This window comes from Diabrotica virgifera, chromosome 2, assembly GCF_917563875.1.
Source record: "Diabrotica virgifera virgifera chromosome 2, PGI_DIABVI_V3a".
Taxonomy (NCBI): domain Eukaryota; kingdom Metazoa; phylum Arthropoda; class Insecta; order Coleoptera; family Chrysomelidae; genus Diabrotica; species Diabrotica virgifera.
In genome coordinates, this window is record NC_065444.1 from 198192471 (window position 1) to 198214775 (window position 22305).

The 22305-nt window shown below is 32.7% G+C and overlaps 1 protein-coding gene across 4 annotated transcripts in view; it reads left to right on the forward strand.

Moving 5' to 3' along the window:
• The window catches only part of LOC114328098 (arginine-glutamic acid dipeptide repeats protein), a 220902-nt gene that overhangs the window by 162128 nt on the left and 36469 nt on the right, over window positions 1–22305 (forward strand). For 3 of the 4 annotated variants that reach the window (XM_028276867.2, XM_050644135.1, XM_050644134.1), the window contains exons 11-18: window positions 2572–2821; window positions 2905–3503; window positions 3559–3998; window positions 7974–8305; window positions 11273–11369; window positions 11472–11662; window positions 14326–14543; window positions 19510–19657. In XM_028276867.2, coding sequence (XP_028132668.2) covers window positions 2572–2821; window positions 2905–3503; window positions 3559–3998; window positions 7974–8305; window positions 11273–11369; window positions 11472–11662; window positions 14326–14543; window positions 19510–19657 — 2275 coding nt within the window. The remainder of the gene's footprint in view (window positions 1–2571; window positions 2822–2904; window positions 3504–3558; window positions 3999–7973; window positions 8306–11272; window positions 11370–11471; window positions 11663–14325; window positions 14544–19509; window positions 19658–22305) is intronic. The other variant, XM_028276869.2, reaches the window with a different exon arrangement.

Here is a 22305-nt window from a genome sequence, read left to right on the forward strand (position 1 = left end):
TCACCTTCTGTCAAATGAACTTAATCGTTACGACTTCACAAGTTTTTTGACTCTTGTATGTATTGTTTATATGATCTGTAGGTTTTATCGGTTCAAAGTCCTTATTTTTGAAACGGCTGTAGTTAAAAGGGGTTGAACGAGTCACTGATCACGAATGTATGCAAATTTAGAAACACCAAATCTTAATCAATTTTTTGTTTATAGAGATTTTTGGTATCTCTAAAATTTTTAAGTTATTTTGAAAAAATCATATTTTTCAAAATTAAAATTTTTAAAAAATTTTACTTTAAAACCAATTTTTTTCAAAAATAAGCACTTAATCTATGAAACTTACAGGTCATATAAACACAACATAAGTAAAATAATTTGTGGATCGGTAACGATTAATTTCATTTAAGTTGCTAATTAGGGGGTGGTCTTCCCGATTTTTTTTTTTGCCAAAACAAAAGGGATCAACTTTATTTTTAGCGTAACTGGCTTAAATTTGATGCTAGAAACTTTTTATAAAAATCAAAATAAAGCTTTTTTTAAACACTTTTTCCCCAAAAAGTGCTTAATTTTCTGGATATTTCATGTCGAAATATCTATTTGAAATTTGTCGAATATGCACCCATTTTTCATTGGCTACAATTCTGGTTCTATGAGGTCCAGAGACCTCACGAGTACACCATTTTTTACTTTTTTACCGGCTATAATTTTGCTAAGAACGTTTTTACGACAGAATACGAATTACGACAGCTAAGAACGACAAAATACTTACTTTTTGAGTTATTTGCGAAAAGCCGTCTAAAAATGTAGTTATTTTGTTGAAAAATGAACATATTCACTCGCAAATAACTCGAAAAGTGTTGGGCGAAAAAGCTCTATAGAACAAAAGTTACTTAAAATTAGTCAGTTTATCCATTTCCGGACTTATTTTGGACATATAGATTTTCACCCTCAGGGTAAAAGCATACATCGGCACAATATCACTTTTTTTCTTTGACATGTAAGCTATGCGTATGCCAAATTTCATGTCAATCCAAGTGGTTCTTTAAAATTTAGAGCAAAAACCGTGAAAGAATATACTAAATATTTTTTAATTAATAAATTTAGTCATTATTAGTTTTAACTAATTAACTAATTGTAGTGAAGGAGACAAGGATATTGCATATTTTATCATTCAAATAAGTTACAGATTTAACATTTATAACAAATTCTTGGAGGTATTATTAAAAGCACTAGCTTTTTGTCCAAAACATTTAATTCATAGCCTGCAACCCGCTGTCATGTAGTGAAAAGATCTTTGATGAATTATTGCTGACTTTGTTTGCATTCTTCCTGTTCAGCAAGTTTTAATGGTGCAAACTAGATTTCGTGCTCATACATTTATTTTTAACTTATGCTGTAAATGTTATACGGAATTGGCGTCAGGACTATTTGGTGACCACTTCATCAAGCGCTGCAATCTCGACATCTTCAACGTACATTTCGTTGGCATTCATTCTTACAGTTACCTCAAAGACCTCTGTTTAAATCTAGCAACTTATGCGGCACTGTAACCAGTGGAACCAACATTTAAATATACTCAACAAATATACACGACTACATCCATTGGTCTTCCCAAAATTATATTCTTGTTTCTTCTCTAAAGAGAGCGTTTCCTCACTGTTGTTTAATCTAGTTACTGTGTTTAGTCCTTGACCAAGTCGTCCTTTGTAGGTTTTGGTTTCAATATGTCTTAATATGAAAAACCATTGATCGAAATATTTGTACAAGCTTGTCTGCACCCCTAATCAACTAAACAGTTATAACATAATTTATGATAGTTAAATGAGACCTTCTTCTAATGGAAACCCTACATCATCATCATCATCATCATCATCATCATCATCATGGTATCTACACTCCTAGCGGAGTGATTGCCGCCCTCTTTGGGCTCTTCCGATTCGTTTGTCGCGGTGAATCAATCCGCATCAACATTTTGGTTTTACAATTGGTTGTGTGACTTGGCATCTTCTACAATTTTCTTCCATTCGTTCCTGTTTTTGCTTATTGTTACCCATTCTCTGACTCCCGTCTTCTTAAGGTCCTCGACTATCTGGTTCTCCCATCTAGTTTTGGGTCTTCCATGTGGTCTGCCTGATACAGGTCTCCATTTGGAAATTTTGTTGGTAACGGCTTCTGAATTCCTCCTTTTTATATGTCCCATCCATCTGTATGAGTATGTGCCTTGATAAATCTGACGATGTCTTCTCCTTTCAGAAGTCCTCTTACTTCATGGTTCATGAGTTTTCTAAATTCATTATTACCTAAGTTTAGTGGTCCTGCTATCCTCCGAATTATTTTCCTTTCTAGGATCCTCAATCTTTCTTCCTCTTTCTGTGTCAGACTCATTACTTCAGCACCGTATGTGATTACATATGGAAACCCTACACTCAAACAAAAAATCAGTGTAGACGTCATTCTACCAACCTCTAGAATTAAAGTTTACTTTTTGTCATTTTTTTTTACTTTTAAATTAAACAAAATTTTACTTTTGAATTAAAGTTTACTTTTTGTCATAATATATCATTCCTGTTTATTTCTTAGATACCTGGTTACATTCCACCCCCACAACATAACCAGCCCGCTCAATCGACAAGTAATGAAAGGAGTGAACGCCCTCCTTCAGGTCCAACTGTGGAAAATATTAAGAAAGAGCCAGAATATATTAGATCGTCCAGTACTGGACCTAGTCCTAAACCTTTATCCGAAAAGTGTACAACCCCAAAAAGTAGTAGCAATACGAACACACCTACTCCAGGAGCTCAGCAAACACCACCTCCAATTCGCCAACATGGTAAGTTCATTTTCCTTATAGAAGCATTTTATTATTTTTTAATTACAAAAAAAAATATGCAATCTTAATTATGCTCATTTTAGGTACAAATTCTCCCCATTCTGCAATGAACTTGATAAGTCCAAGTGCAGCTCCACCTACTTCCTTAGCTCAACCCCATCCAACCCAACCGCATGGTCCTTCCTACGGTACAATGCCTCCACATCATCCACACTTGGTCCATCCTTCATTTCTACAAATGCCTTTTCACGGGCCTCATCCATATTCTGGTTACCCGTTCCCCTATCCGTACTCCTACCCTGTCGTACCTCAACCACATGCTGTACCACCCCCTACTAGTCGGCACGACATGAGTGTTGCTCCAAAATCGATTGATACCGTCAGCGCTACATTGATGTCATCTCAGCATAGTACAAGCAGTACGCTAACTTCTAAAAGAGAAACTAGGGAATCTGATGAGAATGGTGGGGAAAGGCACCAGACTCATGAAATGACATTAACAAACCATCAAAGTACTTCACACAATAGCTCAGTACACGCAACTGTTGACAAGCACAATTATGGTAGTAGTCATAGCATTACAATATCACACAGTACTTCCACTAGTTCAAGTCAAAGTGTCCAGCACAAAGTCAATCAAAAAACAATTAGGAGTAGTTCGCCACATCCGCCAGTGTCACAAGTAAGACGACTAAGTTTTTTTATAAAATCGATTTCTTTACGATATTCCGTTTTAGACAACTTCAAGCTCGAGTCTAAACCATACGTCTTCAAGTTCAACTAGTAGTCATCAGCACACCCATCACCATACTCATACCCACCACGATCGGCTATCTCCTGGTACACAACTTCTACGACATAGTATACATAAACCGCCTACTCCTCAAGGTGCTAATGCTCATCATTTGATGATTCAACCTCCAAACATGGGTCACCATCCTTCTTCGCTTGAAGCTTTAAGGGCGCATGCCGCTCAAGCAGCGGCTAATATGCACCCACCGTCTTCCCCCATGAACCCTCCGCCAAAACTTGTATCTGATGAAGTGATCAAGGTAGAACCGGATCCTGAACCCGCTCCAGAAGAGGAAGGACAGAGTAGTCCGATAGATCCTCCCAGGGGTCCTTCACCAGAACCTAGGATTGAAGACACTGAATGCCACAGAAGTCAAAGTGCAATGTAAGTAGTAAGCTTTGTGATTAAATGTTATCCCGTCTTAAATAGATGATCTATTAATATATTATTAATAAACTGAAAACGAATTAATGACGAATAAACAGTACTAAAATGAATATTGAAACGTTTCTGATTATTTTACTTACTTAAGCCGTCCTCTTGTACCTTACGGTGTCGAGGTGAGTGGAGAAATCAGACGTCTCCATGCTTTTCGGTCAGTAGCTAGTCTTTCTGCTTCTCTCCACCCAATATTTCTTTTTACGCAAGCCTTTCCAATATTTGCGTTCCACGTTCTAGCTGGCTTGCCTCTTCGTCGTTTGTTGTCAGATGCCGCTTTCCATACCCTCTTTACAGTTCTACCTTCACTCATTCTCGCTATATGGCCGAACCACGATAACTGTTTCGTTTCAAGTCTGTCTAAGGTCCTTCCAACACCGCACCTTTCACTTAGTATTATACGATCACGTCTGGTCACACCGGATACCGCACGTAAATATCGAATTTCGCATGCTTGAATTCTACTACGGATGTTGTCGTTCACTGTCCACGTTTCACTACCGTAAAGTAGCACCGACTCGTATACAGTTTGAAATACTGTCATTTTTGTTTTGAGGCTTACTTCTTTCTTCCTAATAAAACTTTTATTTAGTGCATAGTATAATTTTGTTTCACTCATTACCCTGCTGTTTATTTCTGGTTCTATATTTCCTTGCTCATTCATTGTTGATCCTAGATACTCGAAGTCCTCTACTTGTGTAATGGTCTCATTATTCGGCTTTACATTTACAGTGATGAGCGCGCTAATAACCGGCAAAATAACGGCAAAATAAAGATGGAAAACATATCAAGTTATGAGATAAAAAGAAATGAAACTAGTGGAGGTGGGAGATTTAGCGATAAAAACTTATAAACTTACATTATATTTATTGTTTCCCACCTTTAGACGTATCAGAGGAGTATGTCAAATAAAACTGTCACTGTGACTGTCACAAGTCTTTTTCTGATTTTGCCACAATTACTAAGTCATCGGCATATTGACACGTAAACTTGTTGAAGTTTATACACCCCAACCCTAGTTCTGTTTACCTTACCCCTGCATTCTTTTGCAATTTCGTCCATTAGAGTGATGAATAACAAAGGACTCAGAACATCGCCTTGTCTTACACCTGTCCTTGTGTAGAATTCTAGATATGAGCGATTGTTAGTTCTTACATTATTACGTGTACATTTATATATACTCTTTATTGCTTGGATTAACTTCGGTTTCACATTTCTACGGTTTATTATTTCCCAGATCTTGTTACGTGACGCCCGATCGAATGCTTTTTCCAAGTCCACAAAACAGAGAAACAACTTACTGTTATGCTCTAGGGCTTTTTCTGATAACTGTCTAACCGTGAATATGAGATCGGTTGTACCTCGCCCTGGCCTAAAGCCGCATTGGCCGTCATCCAGTGTGGCCTCGATATTTTCAATGAATATTGAAACGTTTCTGATTATTTATATATTTATTATACATGATATAACCTTGCAAACATTATTCACGAAGACATTCCCGATAAAACACATGTTAAAGATTCCCAGTGGCATGAAAAAAATCTTTAATTCTATTCCGCGATTCCGGAATGTCCGACGGTAGATCGGTCTGCCTCTTTCAGCATTCCCCACTGCCACACGAAATAAGGCGATACCCAAAATGATCGCGCAGTATTCGAAGGGACTCACTGGTCGTGTGACAGGTTGCCCCATCCTTCTGAATCCATTGTTGATTTTAAGCTTAGACCGTTTTCGCGACCTTTTCCGTATGACCGAAAATACTACTCCACGATAAAAAAGTTTTCTGCAAAACTGAGAACCATCCTGAAGTATGTAACATTAACATGATATTGACAAACGTTATAACAACGTTCAGAAACCACTCAATACGTTTCGGCACATGACACATACAAAGGGCCTAGCCGGGTAAGATGATAAAAAGTGCCCCCGACTCGATTCGAATACCATATAGGTCACCGTTTAGCATATATAGTGAAACTAACTTTCTGAAATTTTTAGCCCCCTAAGTGGTCATGTGGCCCACCTAGAGCCTAATTAGGGTTTTTATGTTTTTATTTTTTATCTCAGCCGCATCGAGAACTAGCGAAAAACTTTAAATCAAAAAGTTGTAAGCTTTAAAAAGTTCTGTCCGAAAAATTTTTTTTTAATTTTTGGCGGGAAATTTAAATTTTAGAACGATTTTAAAATTTTAAATGAGTATAAAAAAAATAACTAAGACATTCGTTTTCACGAAAAAAAATATATAACGTGTATTTTTGCATAATGTTTCACCCTGAATTTTTTCAAATTTTTAGAATTGGTGAAACGCACCTTTAAAAATAAAAAACCGCATTTTTTCGGTTTTTTTTTTCGTTTTTTGATACAATTTTATACATGTTTTTCAAAAAAGGTAACACCGTTACTGAAGTAGGTAAAAAACTGAAAAATAATTGGGGTTTGCTTAATAAAAATTTTTTGTAACGCCATCCATTTTTAAGATACAGGTTCAAGATTCAAGTTGAAGAAAACAAAATTTTACATATTTTTTACGATTTTGCCGAAACTACTGGCAACATTGTAATAAAACTTGGCGGGTTTTAAGAGGTAGTTATTGTGCATGTGTTGACATACAATTAAGGATTTGATATTCATCATTGGCGCGCTTAAGGGTAATGGTCTGAACTTTTCAAAGAAAAAAAGATAGTACGCCACTGACATATTTCAAATTACCAATCATTTTTGAATTCCTCGTTTAATTTGCGATAAAAAAACTATCTTCTCATTTTTTCATTCGAGGCGCCATTTTGCTGCAAAAAATAAAATATCTTAACGCTTCCAAAGTATTCGAATTAGTTTTTATAATGGATGTACGAGTTTATGTAGATGTAGAAACTACTATTTAACAGTAGTATTTTATTGCATAGAAGTTCGAATACTTTGTAAGGGTTAAGATGTTTTATTTTTTGAATAAAAATGGCGCGTCGTATGAAAAAATAGGAAGATAGATTTTTTGTCACAAATTGAACGAGGAATTCAAAAACGATTGTTAATTTGAAATATGTCAGTGGCGTACTATCTTTTACCTTTAAAAAGTTCAGACCATTACCCCTATGCGCGCCAATGATAAATATAAAATTCTTAATTGTATGTCAAAAAATGCACAACAACTACCTCTTAAAACTCGCCAAATTTTATTACAATGTTGCCAGTAGTTTCGGCAAAATCGTAAAAAATGTGTAAAATTTTGTTTTCTTCAACGCCCTGTATCTTGAAAATGGATGGCATTACAAAAAATTTTTATTAAGCAAACCCCAATTATTTTTCAGTGTTTTACCTATTCTAGTGATGGTGTTACCTTTTTTGAAAAATATGTATAAAATTGTATCAACAAACGAAAAAAAAAAAACGAAAAAATGCGATTTTTTATTTTTAAAGGTGCGTTTCACCAATTTTAAAAATTTTAAAAAATTAAGGGTGAAATATTATGCAAAAATACACGTTATATATTTTTTTCGTGAAAACGAATGTCTTAGTTATTTTTTTATACTCATTTAAAATTTTAAAATCGTTCTAAAATTTAAATTTCCCACCAAAAATTAAAAAAAAAAAATTTTCGGACAGAACTTTTTAAAGCTTACAACTTTTTTATCTAAGTTTTTCGCTAGTTCTCGATGCGGCTGAGAAAAAAAATATAAACATAAAAACCTTAATTAGGCTCTAGGTGGGTCACATGACCACCTAGGGAGCTAAAAATTTCAGAAAGTTAGTTTCACTATATACGCTAAACGTTGACCTATATGGAATTCGAATCGACTTGGGGGCACTTTTCATCATCTTACCCGGCTAGGCCCTTTGAGGCATACGCATTTCAGTACTGTTTATTTTGCCGCATACCGTACATTTATCACTCCCGTCAACATAGTAAAAAAAAATGCATTTTAGATTTTTGCGTCACTGGAATCGAGGGGACTATAATTCTTGTACAAGAACTGATCTCACTTTTAAACCAGTGCCAAATTCAACTCTTGCTAGAAAGCGAGAAGAACGACTTAGAAAACAAGCTGATAGAGAAAGAGAGGAAAGAGAACGAGCACAGCAAGCACAACAAAGAAAGAATGCTACTCCAGAAAAACCAGACATCAAGCCGCCATCTAGGGGGCCTTTAGAAACAGTTAGTTCGCCGTATGAACGATTCCCTAGACCTGGATTTAACGACACACCTGCTTTGAGGCAGTTGTCTGAATACGCCAGGCCTCATGCTGGTTTTAGTCCTGGTAAGTTTATACTGTATTTTTTTTATCTTATGTGCTACTACTATCATTGTTTGATTTGCGTGTACATATAGATATAATGCTATGTGGAAATGCGATCAATGATTGTCCCCGCTTAGGATTTTGTCCTCTTCAGGGTTATCTTATGTGCTATATGCTGTACTGATATACAGGGTGTCCCGAAAAGATTGGTCATACATTATACCACACATTCTGGGGTCAAAAATAGTTCGATTGAACCTAACTTACCTTAGTACAAATGTACTCATAAAAAAAGTTACAACCCTTTAAAGTTACAAAATAAAAATCGATTTTTTTCAATATATCGAAAACTATTAGAGATTTTTTATTGAAAATGGACATGGGGCATTCTTATGGCAGGAACATCTTAAAACAAAATTATAGTGAAATTTGTCCACCCCATAAAAAATTTATGGGGGTTTTGTTCTCTTAAACCCACCCAAACTTTTGTGTACGTTCCAATTAATTCATTATTGTGGTACCATTAGTTAAACACAACGTTTCTAAAACTTTTTTGCCACTTGGTATTTTTTAGATAAGCCAGTTTTTATAGCGGTGCGTCTTCTTTTTTAATATGATTACATAAAAATTTTATAGGGGTTTTGTTCCTTTAAACCCCCCAAATGTTTGTGTACGTTCGAATTAAACTATTATTGTGGTACCATTAAGTAAACACAGTGTTTTTAAAACTTTTTTGCCTTAGTCTTTTTTTGATAAGTCACCTTTTATCAAGATGTGGCTTCTTTTCCAAAAATATACCTAATAATGTAAATTATAAATAAATTTTCAAATTATTAACAGCTCTCTATAATCATACTTAACCATATACAAATATGTGGTGAATTCGACAAATATTCAAAATATCTCGATAAACACTGGCTGATCGAAAAAGTACTAAGAGGCTAAAAAGTTTTAAAAATATTGTGTTTACCTAATAGTGCAACAATAATAATTTAATTGGAACGTACACAAAAGTTTGGGGGTTTTAAGTTAACAAAATCCCCATACAATTTTTATGGGGTGCACAAATTTCACTTTAATTTTTTTTAAGATGTTGCTACTATAAGTATGCCACCAGTCCATTTTCAATAAAAAATCTCTAAGAGTTTTCGATATATGAAAAAAAATCGATTTTCAGTTTGTAACTTCAAAGGGCTGTAACTTTTTTTGTGTGCACTATTGTATATAGGTAAGTCAGGTTCAATCAACCTATTTTTGACCCCAGAATCTGTGGTATAATTTATGACCAATCTTTTCGGGACACCCTGTATATACAGTATGTCCCTGTAAGTTGTATCCATATGGAAAACTTTTTTATTATTAATTTTACGAAAAAAAGTTATTCTTTATAAAAAGCTCTGCATGGTCCAAACCCTACGATTTAACCATCAAATATCAAATTTTTTGAATATTATACGAGGTATGTCAAAAAGTTTGAATTTCACTCAAGAGTAAAGTAGCTTTATTTTTCGTAATATTGGAAATTGCTATTATGAGAAGTTGTTTGGAATTAAAAACTATATTCTAATATGCAATTTCATCCTTCTAATTGAAAAAAAAAATTTTTTTGAAAAATTATGGATAACTATCATCTATTCAGTTATTTCAATTCTGATAACTCTTTTATTATTAATTTTACGAAAAAAAGTGATTCTTAATAAAAAGTTCTGGATGGTCTAAAACTTAAAATACAACCATCTTAAAAAATATCATTTAGATCAAAAATTTAGATAAATTTAGATCAAAATTAAAGTACCTTTATAGTTCAGAATATTTCAATTAGAAGGATGTAATTACATACTGAAACATAGTTTTTAATTCTAAATAACTTTTCATAATACCAATTTCCGAAATTGTGAAAAATAAACGTATTTTACTCTTGAGCGAAATTCATATTTTTTGACATACCTCGTATAAAATTGATAAAATTTGACATAAGATGGTTGTATTCTAGATTTTAGAGCATGCAAAACTTTTTATTAAGAATAACTTTTTTTCGTAAAATTAATAATAAAAGAGTTATCTGAATTAAAATAACTGAAAATAATGTTAGTTAGCCATCATTTTTCAAAAAAAAAAATTCAATTAGAAGGATGTAATTGCATACTAGAATACAGTTTTTAATTCCAAACAACTTTTCATAATAGCAATTTTCAATATTGTGAAAAATAAAGCTACTTTACTCTTGAGTAAAATTCAAACTTTTTGACATACCTCGTATAATATTCAAAAAATTTGATATTTGATGGTTAAATCTTAGGTTTTGGACCATGCAGAGCTTTTTATAAAGAATAACTTTTTTTCGTAAAATTAATAATAAAAAAGTTTTCCATATGGATACAACTTACAGGGACATACTGTATATTTTTGTGTCCATTTACCATGTTACCCTTATGTGACATTGCTTATTGGCAATGTGTCATAGAATCAGTAATGTCACACCTTAGCGATATACAGGGTGTTTCATTAATAATTGTCCATATAATAACTGGAGAAACCTTAGCACAAAATACGAAGATTTACCCTAAAACACTTAAATAAAATGTGGTTCCTTACTGAGTTACAGGGTGTTTTATCTAAACATTTAAAACTATGGCGTAGAATTTGAGAAGGGTCAACCATTCCCCATCCCCTGTCGTACGCCTCTGGTAGTATCTAGAAACGTTTGTTTATCATAATTTAGTAGGGTGTCTAGTAGTCGCACTTTCTGCCAAGTACGAAAAGGATACGTCGAATAGTTTTAAAATGCTGAGCAAAAATAGTTTTTAAATTTTTAGATAAAACACCCTGTAACTCAATCAGGAACCACATTTTATTTAAGTGTTTTAGGTTAAATCTTCGTATTTTGTGTTAAGGTTTCTCCAGTTACTATATGGACAATTATTAATGAAACGCCCTGTATAGGAATCTTTTACATTTTGTTATTAACCGTACTCTTAATATGTTTAGGTCACATGCCAAGATCACTCATACCTCCGTCTCATGTTATGGACCCCATGTTACAGTACCAACTAAGTAGTATGTACGGACCGGGAGCTAGAGAGAGGTAAGCCAATAATTTTCTATCCAGGGTAACAGTATAAGATATTTGGAAATTAACTAAGTTGTTCTTGTCGAATTATTTTTAATATTATTTGTTTTTATTAAGGTTGGAATTAGAGCATCTAGAAAGGGAGAAACGGGAAAGGGAAATTAGGGAACTCAGGGAGAGAGAGTTAAATGACAGAATAAAGGAAGAGATAATGAAGGGAGGAATGAGGGGACCTGCAAATCCTATGGATCCTCATTGGTTGGAAATACAGAGGAGATATGCAGCTGCAGGCTTAGCTGGACCAGGAGGTATGTTTATTAAATATCCGTATTAGATAAATAGTCAGGGATCCCAGGCCTATTTTCACCATTTACTACTAACAAGCTAATTTTTAGTGAGTAGCTTCATTTTGACGAGACTTCCAACTTTTTTCCTTACAACAATTTCCGTATGTGGTAGATAACAAAGATAGCAGGGATAGTCCAGTCGGGTTAGACGAATAACAGTGTAACGGTACCAAAGTTATTTGAAATTTCGATCCAGTTTACATTTTTAACACTTTCGTTACACCCTATATATCATATTCGTTGGGACCGCGTTCTGTGTGGAATTGGATTTGTGAGTTCTTTTCGTTCTCACAGTGATCGAGTCGATAAATTCTTATTTCCCCGCATGATGTGTGTTTTTGTCGATCGTACGGTTCTCAGGATTTTTAGCGGTGAATTGGATCATCCGATATTGTTTTGTTTATATTCGGCTAGTTATCAAAGAAGTTGAATGGTTTCCCGAGACGAAAGTCTAGAGTTTGTTGATAAGTAGTACCCATTAGACTCAGATTATTGCCGCTACCGACTTTGGGACTGTGAGAAATGTTTATCTTATAACGATAAGAGGCTCTGAGTGTGTTTGTGTTAATCCACTAAGCCACACATGTAGAATTTCTGACGGTATGGAGAATCAGGCTTTCCATGGGAAGAATAGGTGGAGTGAAATATTGAAGTCTCTGCGTATACTTTTCATTGATTGGATGAGCTGTTTTGGTATACGCCAAAGGGATTACCCTGGTGCGTAATTTGCAACTTCTTATTGGCAAATATTTGATTGATTGAGTATTTTGAATCGGTAATTGGTCGATGAATTGTCGATGGGATAGATCGTGTGATGATTTTGGAATGGGCGTTTTGGTTAGAGTCGGAGGAGAGAGAAGAGTTCCATTAGGGCAGCCATCAAGTTAAGTTTTGTCTGGCAGAGAGAAAAGTTGCCGGTGCCTCGGGCCGCAAATGCGGTTACCGGCAAACATAGAGTGAAGTTCCAGTTAAGTTTGTCTAATTTTGTGGCAGAAGTTTTTGTGTTTGAGTTTGTTCCAATATGGCTTTAGCAATCTGCAGGCCACTGCGTTCAGCTGTTTCTAAGCGAACGCGATGTTTTTGTACCGCTATTGGTAGGTACCATATTTCTTTTCATGCAAGCAGAAGTTAAGAAGTTTTCTTTTGATATTACTAGTTGAACACCCCAGTTAAAGCCTAAAGTTTGCTAATATTTTTTGTTTCCGTTAATGAACTAGATAACAAGATTTTTTTAAATATTTTGTTCGAGTAAGTGCTAATTTATTTGGACAATGCTGAATTTTTCTATAAATTTTTCTATGAACTATGGTTTCATCAACTATGTACTGTTGCTGTATCAATCATTTATAAAGTGACTTTAAAGTGAAGTGAAATCGCGCCTTGGACAACCACCAAAAGAACCAGGACAATTATTGTAACACAAGGTATAATTTTTTGTTATGTAGAACTTTTCTTTCATTTTTTTTTTGTTTGGTAATCTCGATCTCCATTTGTAACACCATGAGATCACAGATTCGTAAATTTATTTTTTGTTTTAATAAATAATGTTTTATTTGCTAATTACCATCTTATTTTTTTTTTCTTTTCCTTCTCTCTTGAATCGTAAGAACAATAAAGAATTTGCTGAGTATAGTATAGAGTAGACAAGGTAAGTCACACCATATTTGCTGTAAATTTAAAGTATTTTATATATTTTTTATTTGACTATGTTTCTGTTTTATTTTGATTTATCTATCTTTCCTTTATTATTTCTATTTTTTGTATAATTTTTGGTTCCCTTTAGGTAACCAGTGGCGCCCAATATTTCATTTTATTTTTTTGACATTCTTATTTTGATTTTTCTATTTTTTTATTTCTAAAATAATAAATGTATACTATAACATCCCTTAAGAATCCTCAGCCCTTAGATCTCTGAGACTTGAGCGACCGTGGCCATGTCCTTCATTGTGTAACATTCCCTAATATGACATAACAACATCTTGTCAAAATTCTATTCCCTTTTCCTGTTATACAAATAACACCACCGTTTAGGCTTTTATTTTCTATTACGTGTGGGACTGTTACAACAGGCCTAACCTTGCATGCCGAGCTGCCCCAAATTTTATTTTTCTAATCTTTAGGGAGGGTTAATAGTAGTGTAAATTTAAAATCTCGACTGAATTCCGCCATTGCGTTAGCCGTCATTTTGATTTTAAACGGGAACCGTTTTTGGTCAATATCTCCTCCATTTTCAACTTCTCGACAAAAAGTATGAGAACTAAAATTGTTGAAAATGTGATTTTCTTTCATTTCTTTCATTACAATTTTTTTCATGCGGTCGATATTTTCAGAGTTATGGGGAAAAGAATAACTATCATTATGATTGTAATAAAGATTAGAAAAATAAAATTTGGGCAGCTCGGCATGCAAGGTTAGACCTGTTATTCGTCTAACCCGACTGGACTATCCATGCTATCTTTGTTATCTACCACATACGAGAATTGTTGTAAGGAAAAAGTTGGGCGTCTCGTCAAAATGAAGCTACACACTAAAAATTAGCTTGTTAGTAGTAAATGGTGAAAATAGGCCTGGGATCCCTGACTAAAAGAGCTGTTTTATCCGAAATATATACAACAATTTTTTAGGGCCAGCAGGTATTCCCCTTCACCATTTCGCCTTATACCCAGGAGGAAGTAGTGCACCTTTATCCCAAATGGAACGGGAGCGTCTGGAAAGGCTGGGTATACCTCCTCCACCTGCACCTGGAGCTCCTGGTGGGCCTCCCCCAGGTCACCCTCATCATCCTGCCCATCAAGCACAACTGGAAGCAGCTGAACGCTTGGCTTTGGCTACCGATCCTATGGTAAGTCCATACAAAAGTTTGACGAAATAATTGTTTTAGTTGTCACAAAAAAATGTCTTTGCGAATTTAATGAGATATTTTCTACCTTTTAAACAATTTTTTTCTTTACAGTTTGATAAGTGTTCTAAAAATATAGTTCTTCTTATGGTGCCGTTTGGCGAACCATCTTAAGTTTAGACGTCTGTCGACATTTGTTTGCGGCCTACTCCTCTCTTGCCTTCAATCTTTCCTTTGATTATTAGTTGAGGGATTGAGTATTTTTCCCGTCTCAGGATATGGCCTAGGTATCCTATTTTTCGTGCCTTGATTAAGTTGAGCAATTCTCTCTCAGTATTTGGTCTTCTTAAGACTTCTTCGTTTCTCACCCTATCTGTCCATGGTATGCGGAACATTCTTCGCAAGGTCGTATTTCGAAGGACTCTAACTTATTACTGTATGATATTTTCAACGTCCATGTCTCCATGCCGTATAACAATATGGACCATACATAGCACTTAACCATTCTGTAACGGAAGGTTACAAAGTAGGGATTTAAATTTAATAAAAGCTTGTCTTGCTTGTTCGGTACGGCATTTTATTTCTTGTTGAGGATCCCATTGGTCATTCACCATCATTCCCAAGTATTTAAATGTTTTCACTTGTTCGATTGGAGCATTATCTACTTGCAGTTCTACTCTTAAAAGTGCGCCCTCTTTTATTGCCATGCATTTAATTTTTCCAGCATTTATGTTCAAGCAGTATGTTTTGTCCTGCGGTATTTATTTTATTTAGCATCAAACGCATTAGTCCAGGGCGCATCTGTTTTAAGATGGACGTTGAGAGGTGACCCAAATTTTTTTGCAGAAATTGCTTGAAAATAACTCAAATAATAATATTTGAGTTATCCTCCCACTCAAAATGGTCCGGAACATTGTTTAAATAATCAAAATGTCAAAATATGAAGGAAAAATTCGATTTTTATTGGTTTTTTCATTATAACTTTAAAACATTTCTGAGAAAAGTTGTACTGACATAAAAGTTGCGTAATTAAATTTCCTACAATATAGAGTTGGTTAAAAATTTAAAAAATAGTCACTTTTGTTGCAAAATAGCAATAATTGCCAAAAAAACCATACAAAAACAAGTATTCGCATTTTACATTTTTTCCACCAAAATTTGTTCCAATCTTTATTTAATATATTATTTTCTTACTCTATATTTTGTTGTATTTTAATATTTTAATTCCACAAAAATCAAACTAATTTTATTATTGTTTGTGAAATATTGTTTAAACAATTGCATATGTTTAAAAATAATAAACTTTTATTCTCTAAGTTAAAATATATGATCAAAGAAAGTTTTTGCTAAAAAAAGTGTTATTTCAAAGGATAGAGTATGTGTTTTTATTTTGCAATAAACAAATTTATTTATTTATATCGAAATGTAATAAAAATTAAAATGTATCAATCATTATCAAAGGTCATTGGAATGCCCAATCAGAGCAAACTATCCGCTGTCCTGCGCATAGCACCAATAATTAATGTTTATTTAAAAAAATTCCTGACGCCGTGGTAGTTAATCGATTTTAGTTTTGCGAATTGCAAATGAAAGGTACAGTACACTTATATAAGCAAAAAAAATTCAACTTGCTATCTGCTTTATTTTCAGTCCTGTAACATTTTGAAAAAATGAATTTTTTTGCGAAAGCTGGATTGCAAAATTTATTTTGCAAAATCTATTAAACCGATCTTAATGAAATTTACAGTATTGTTTTACTATATCATAAAGTTTTTCTGGGTGAAATATGAAGGTCCTAAGTGTAGCATAAATGGTTGAAAAACGTAAAATGCGAATACTTGTTTTTGTATGGTTTTTTCGCAATTATTGCTATTTTGCAACAAGGGTGACTATTTTTTAAATTCTTAACCAAATCTATATTGTAGGAAATTTAATTACGTAACTTTTAGTCAGTACAACTTTTCTCGGAAATCGATACTTTTAAAGTTATAATCAAAAACTAAGAAAAAAATCGAATTTTTCCTTCATTTTTTGACATTTTGAATATATAAACAATATTCTTGACCTTTTTGAGAGGGAGGATAACTCAAATATTATTATTTGAGTTATTTTCATGCAATTTCTGCAAAAAAATTTGAGTCACCTCTCAACGTCCAAGTGTACTAATATTTTTACAGATGCGCCCTGGTCTAGAATATCATGTTCGTTATCTGTGATTATCGCGGTGTCGTCGGCGTAACGAATGTTATTTATCGGGTACCCGTTGACCTTTATACCACACTCAGTGCCTTCAAGTGCCTCTGGAAAAACATTCTTCACATATAGGTTGAACAGCACAGGAGACAAAATATACCCCTGTCGCACCCCTCTTAAAATTTCAAATTCCTCTGTGTTCGTTGGTTTGTTCAGCCTCACTCGTGCCTTTTGATTCCAATAGAGATTCTGTATAACTCGTATCTTTCTCATCAATATTAGCAATGTGCAGAATTTTTATCATTGCTTCGTGTTGTACAGTGTCAAACGCTTTTTCATAGTCGAGAAATGTGATGGTTATATTCTTTCGTTGGTCCATGCAGTTTTGTACAAGGGTATTCAAGCAGAATGCTGCTTCGCGTGTCCCGAGTCCGTTCTTGAAACGAAATGTGTCTCGCCGCTTAGCTCTTCTAGCTTTCTGAACATTCTTATTAGGGGAGTGCAATTAGAACGTAAACATGCATTGTTTCGGAAAAATTCAAACAAGCTTATATTTTTCTAAAACTTTTTTTGTTAGTTTATATACATGTTAAAGTAAAAAGTTCTACTCGCGGATTTGGCCGCTAATTGTTTATTAATTGTTTAAACAATAACAATTGTTTTGTATTAATAATTTTAAAAATATCGTTAAATTCATCATTTTACTTTGATCAAATATGTTTCTATTTTGTTTTTGATTATACTGAATCCGAATATGGCATTACAATTTGAAAATTCTTATACAGAAGCTCTTATACAGTATGTCTACGTAGCTAGGAACCACATGGAAAACTTTTTTATTATCAATTTTACGAAAAAAAGTTATTTTTCATAAAATCCTCTGCAGAGTCAAAAATCTAAAACTCAACCATCAGATATCAAATTTTATCAATTTTATACGAGTTATGTCAAAAATATGAATTTCGGTAAAGAGTAAAGTACCTTTATATTTCAGAATATCAAAAAATGCTATTATGAAAAATTGTTTGAAATTTAAAACTATGTTTATATGTACAATTACATTATTCTAATCGTAAAATTTTTTTTCAATTTTTTCTCAAATTACGGACACATCTTCATTTTATTACAATTAGGATAACTATTTTATTATCACTTTTACGAAAAAAAGTTATTCTTCATAAAATGCTCTCCCTGGTCTAAAATCTAAGATATAACCATCAGATATTAAACTTTTTTAATTTTATACGAGGTATGTAAAAAATATGAATTTTTCTTTAAGAGTTAAGTGCCTTTATTATTCACAATATTTTAAATAGAAGCATATAATTGAACACTAAAACAAATTTTTTAATTCCAAACAACTTTTCTCAATAACAATTTTCGATATTGTGAAATTTAACGATACTTTACTCTTGAGTGAAATTGATATTTTTTGACATACCTCGTATAAAATTCAATAAATTTGATATTTGATGATTGCATCTTAGATTATATGCGATGCAGAGTATTTTATAAAGAATAACTTTTTTTCGTAAAACTGATAATAAAAAAGTTATCAATAGGTTCCAAGTTACGCAGACATACTGTATAAGAGCTAAAAAAAAATTTTGCTGAACATTTATTATTGTTGAAGTTTATTATTAAATGTATTTTAGGTAAGTTTTACAGAAAAAAGTTTTGATCACTTTATATAAACATTTTTTTAGCTGGTAATTGTCGGTTTTTGTATTACATTTTTGTTATCTTTCTTAATTTTCTCAAAAAGAAATAGTCTATTTTATATCTAAAGTACAATAATTTAGTGAATTTTAAAGATTACATCCTAAGCTTTAAAAAAGCACTTATAAAACTGTAATAGATCTGTTTAAACTTGAGTAATACCGTCTTAAAGTGGTGGTAATTCTATAAAACTACGAAGATTTCAAAAATTACATTTATTAAGACGTCATATCATTTGAATTAAATTTTTGAGATATTTTTTTAATGAAACATCATTTAGTACGATGCTTTAAAGGTAAGTTGTGCAAAACTGAGGATTTTGTAAGAAAAATTGTATTAGCTACACATTTTTAAATCGTTTTTAAACAAAATTCATGTAAGGCTCATTTTCCGCCCCCACCATACTTATGCCCATCCATTTTATTTCTTTTTATTATAACCATAAGATAGCTTAATTATTCTTCTTTGCGGTTCAATTTGTAAAATTTCATTTCATCCATTAGTTAAAGAATTACATTAAAATAACTCAACCGTGCACTTCGCCGTACGCTAGTTTACAGTGCGCCAATGTTTGTGAGAAGGGTGACTTTAGCGTTATAAATAAAAAATTATAGAAGATACAGATTTAATTTTAGAAAATTATTTATATAAGGTTTTTTTTTGTAAAATTTTCTGAATTTTTCAATGGTCAAGTCAGTTTTGTTCTAAAATTTATATTTTCGGAGTTATTTAAAAAAACATCAAACTTCGTAGTTCATTTGTTTAATAAAAAATGAAGCACCCACTTCTCGAGTAGAACTTTTTGATATGTTGTTTATTAAACATTTCTTAATGAAATTACAAAAAGTTCTATCTTGTTTGATTTTTTTCGAAGTGAAAATCTATATGCACTCCCCTACATGTGGAAAAATTTATTTCAACATTTAATACAATTCAGTGGAAAAATTAATACATTTGGAAAGCATTATCTATTTTTATTTACTAACTTTACGAGATATAAACAGATTAAACACAAGTTTTCAACATTCTCTATTACTTGGTTTTTAACTTGTTGAAGGTGCGTCTGCAGATGGCAGGTATATCACCAGAGTACCACGCGCATACGCACGCTCACACGCATGCTCATACACACCTTCATCTGCATCCTCAACAGCAGCAGGCTCAGCAAGAGGCAGCTGCTGCTGCGGCAGGTTTTCCGTTACCAGGTGAGTTTTGAAAACCATTTGTATATATATTTGTTTTAAGGGTCATAGAAAATAAATGTAATAGACAATATTTAGTATTCATAAAAACATAACCACATTTTATACGTTCTATAAATAGTATGTTTTATAAAGAGTGGTTCCTGAGAGACTGAAAATACATTATCTGTTGTCGTAATTTTCTATTCGATAATTTTGGAATACCCTCCTTATTAATTAAATCCATGTCTGTCCGTCTATCAAGTCTTTTCGTGAGGGTCATTCCATATCAACTCAACACACCTAATTTCCATCCCCTCTTCAGATTTGGTTATACTTTGGAATACTCGTAGTGGCTAATAAGGGAAACAAAAATACAAAATTTTAAATTTTTATCTCAAACTGTTTCCGAAATATCGTTACGTAAAGTTTTCCAAAAGACCGCGACCATACTTTATTGGAATGGTTGTAGAAGCTGTCCTAATCGAGCTAGAATGCTGGGAGAGGTGTCATTTTGCAGCATTTTTAAAGCTCTTTATAGTGATATGTACAGTATGATGTTATGATAAACAAGATTTTCTCAAACAAAAAAAATTTTTTTTTTCGAAAAAGTATGTACATAATTCAAAATTTTCATAATATTCCTACAAATACATAATACTGTTGTTAATATAATCACATATAAAAATGTTATCATGGGATAGTGATGGGTTCAACATAAAAAAAATAAATTTTACACATACAGTATGATGCAAACGAAAGGAATAAATTCGTATGTCGCAAACTGTCGACTTTAGGAAAAATCCCGAAAGAGGTCGATTTTTATTTTTAAATTTTAATTTTTTGACATACCTATATATCATACTAGTGACGTCATCCATCTGGACGTGACGACGTAATCGATGATTTTTTAAATGAGACTATAGGTCGTGTGTTAGCTCATTTTAAAGTTTATTTAATTCTCTGTTCAGTAATATAAACAATAACATAAATATTTATAGAGGGTGGCAAAAAAAGTTTTTTTAATTAAATTAATTGACTAAAAAGAAGAATGTATGTAATTTATCTGTTTCTGGCAACAGTAAAATATATTTTAAATTAAATAAATTACATACCGTCTTCTTTTTTTTTCAATTAATTTTATTTTAAAAAAAACTTTTTTTGCCACCCTGTATAAATAATTATGTTATTGATTATTAATTACTGAATAGCGACCTGAATAACCTTTCAGATGAGCTAGCACACGCCATCTAGTCTTATTTAAAAAATCATCGATTACGTCATCACGCCCAGATGGATGACGTCACTAGTATGATATATATGCCAAAAAAATTACAATTTAAAAAGAAAAATTGATCTGTTTCGGGATTTTTCCTTATAGTCGCCAGCTTGCGACATTACGAATTTATTCCTTTCATTTGCACCGTACTGTATATGTAAAATTAATTTTTTTTATGTTGAACCCATCAGCATCCCATGATAAAATTTTTATATGTTATTAACAACAGTACTATGTATTTGTAGGAATATTATAAAAATTTTAAATTATGTACTTTTTGGAAAAAACTTAATCAAAATATATTTTTTTTTTGTTTGAAAACAATTTGTTTATCATAACATTATGCTGTATATATATATATATATCACTGTAAAGAGCTTTAAAAATGTTGCAAAATGACACCTCTCCCAGCATTCTAGCTTAATTAGGACAGCTTCTACAATCATTCAAATAAAATATGGTCGCGGTGTTTTGGATTTTTTTGGAAAACTTTACATAACCATAGTTCGGAAACGGCTTGTGATAAAAATTTAAAATTTTGTATTTTTCTTCACCTAATCATCCACTATGAGTACTCTAAATTTTAACAAAATCTAAATAGGTCAGGAAAAAAATTGTTTCAAAGTGTGTTGATTTGACCTGGAATACATCGGTAAAGCACTTTTAGACTCAATAACGTTATTTATACAAATTAAGGAGTGAACCCCATCTAGTTTTTACAGGAAGTTTTAATGATATAACTTTATTGAAGTTTTGAATTTTTTCTTTTTATTTATTATTTCTCTTTTGAAATATTCCCATGCATTATACCTATATACTACAATAACAATAAAGATGCACTAGAAATAAACAAAGCAAGACACATTGAATGTTGGAGGAGGACTCCCAAATCATGATTTACAATGTATATACATTGTAAATCCCAAATCATGATTTGCAAAGTTTATACATCGTAAATCATGATTCGGGAGTACTCCTCGTAACATTCAACGTGTCTTAGTTTGTTTATTTTTAGTACATCCTTATTGTGATAGAGCTTTGGGCATTTTTAATATAAAAATAATGAAGGTAATGTTCAAAACAATGTTCCTTTTTTTAGTATTTAGCAGTAGTACCTATAGGTTCGCTGGCCGTGTGAATTAAATAGCGCTACTTACATGTAAATTCAAATTATGTCACTGACTCTTATGTCCAAAAGGCTCTTGGAAATATTCTCAAAAGTTCTCGAGAACTTTCCATTGAAATTTTCCGGGAATATTCGCGGTCAAGAGAATATTTCCATTTTTTATAGGCGAATATTCTCGGAAACTTTCCACACTAAACCTGCCTGACTGTGCAAAATTTCAAAGCTGTATTTATTTTGATGGCCGAAATATAGCGGTGTCTTCTTCTT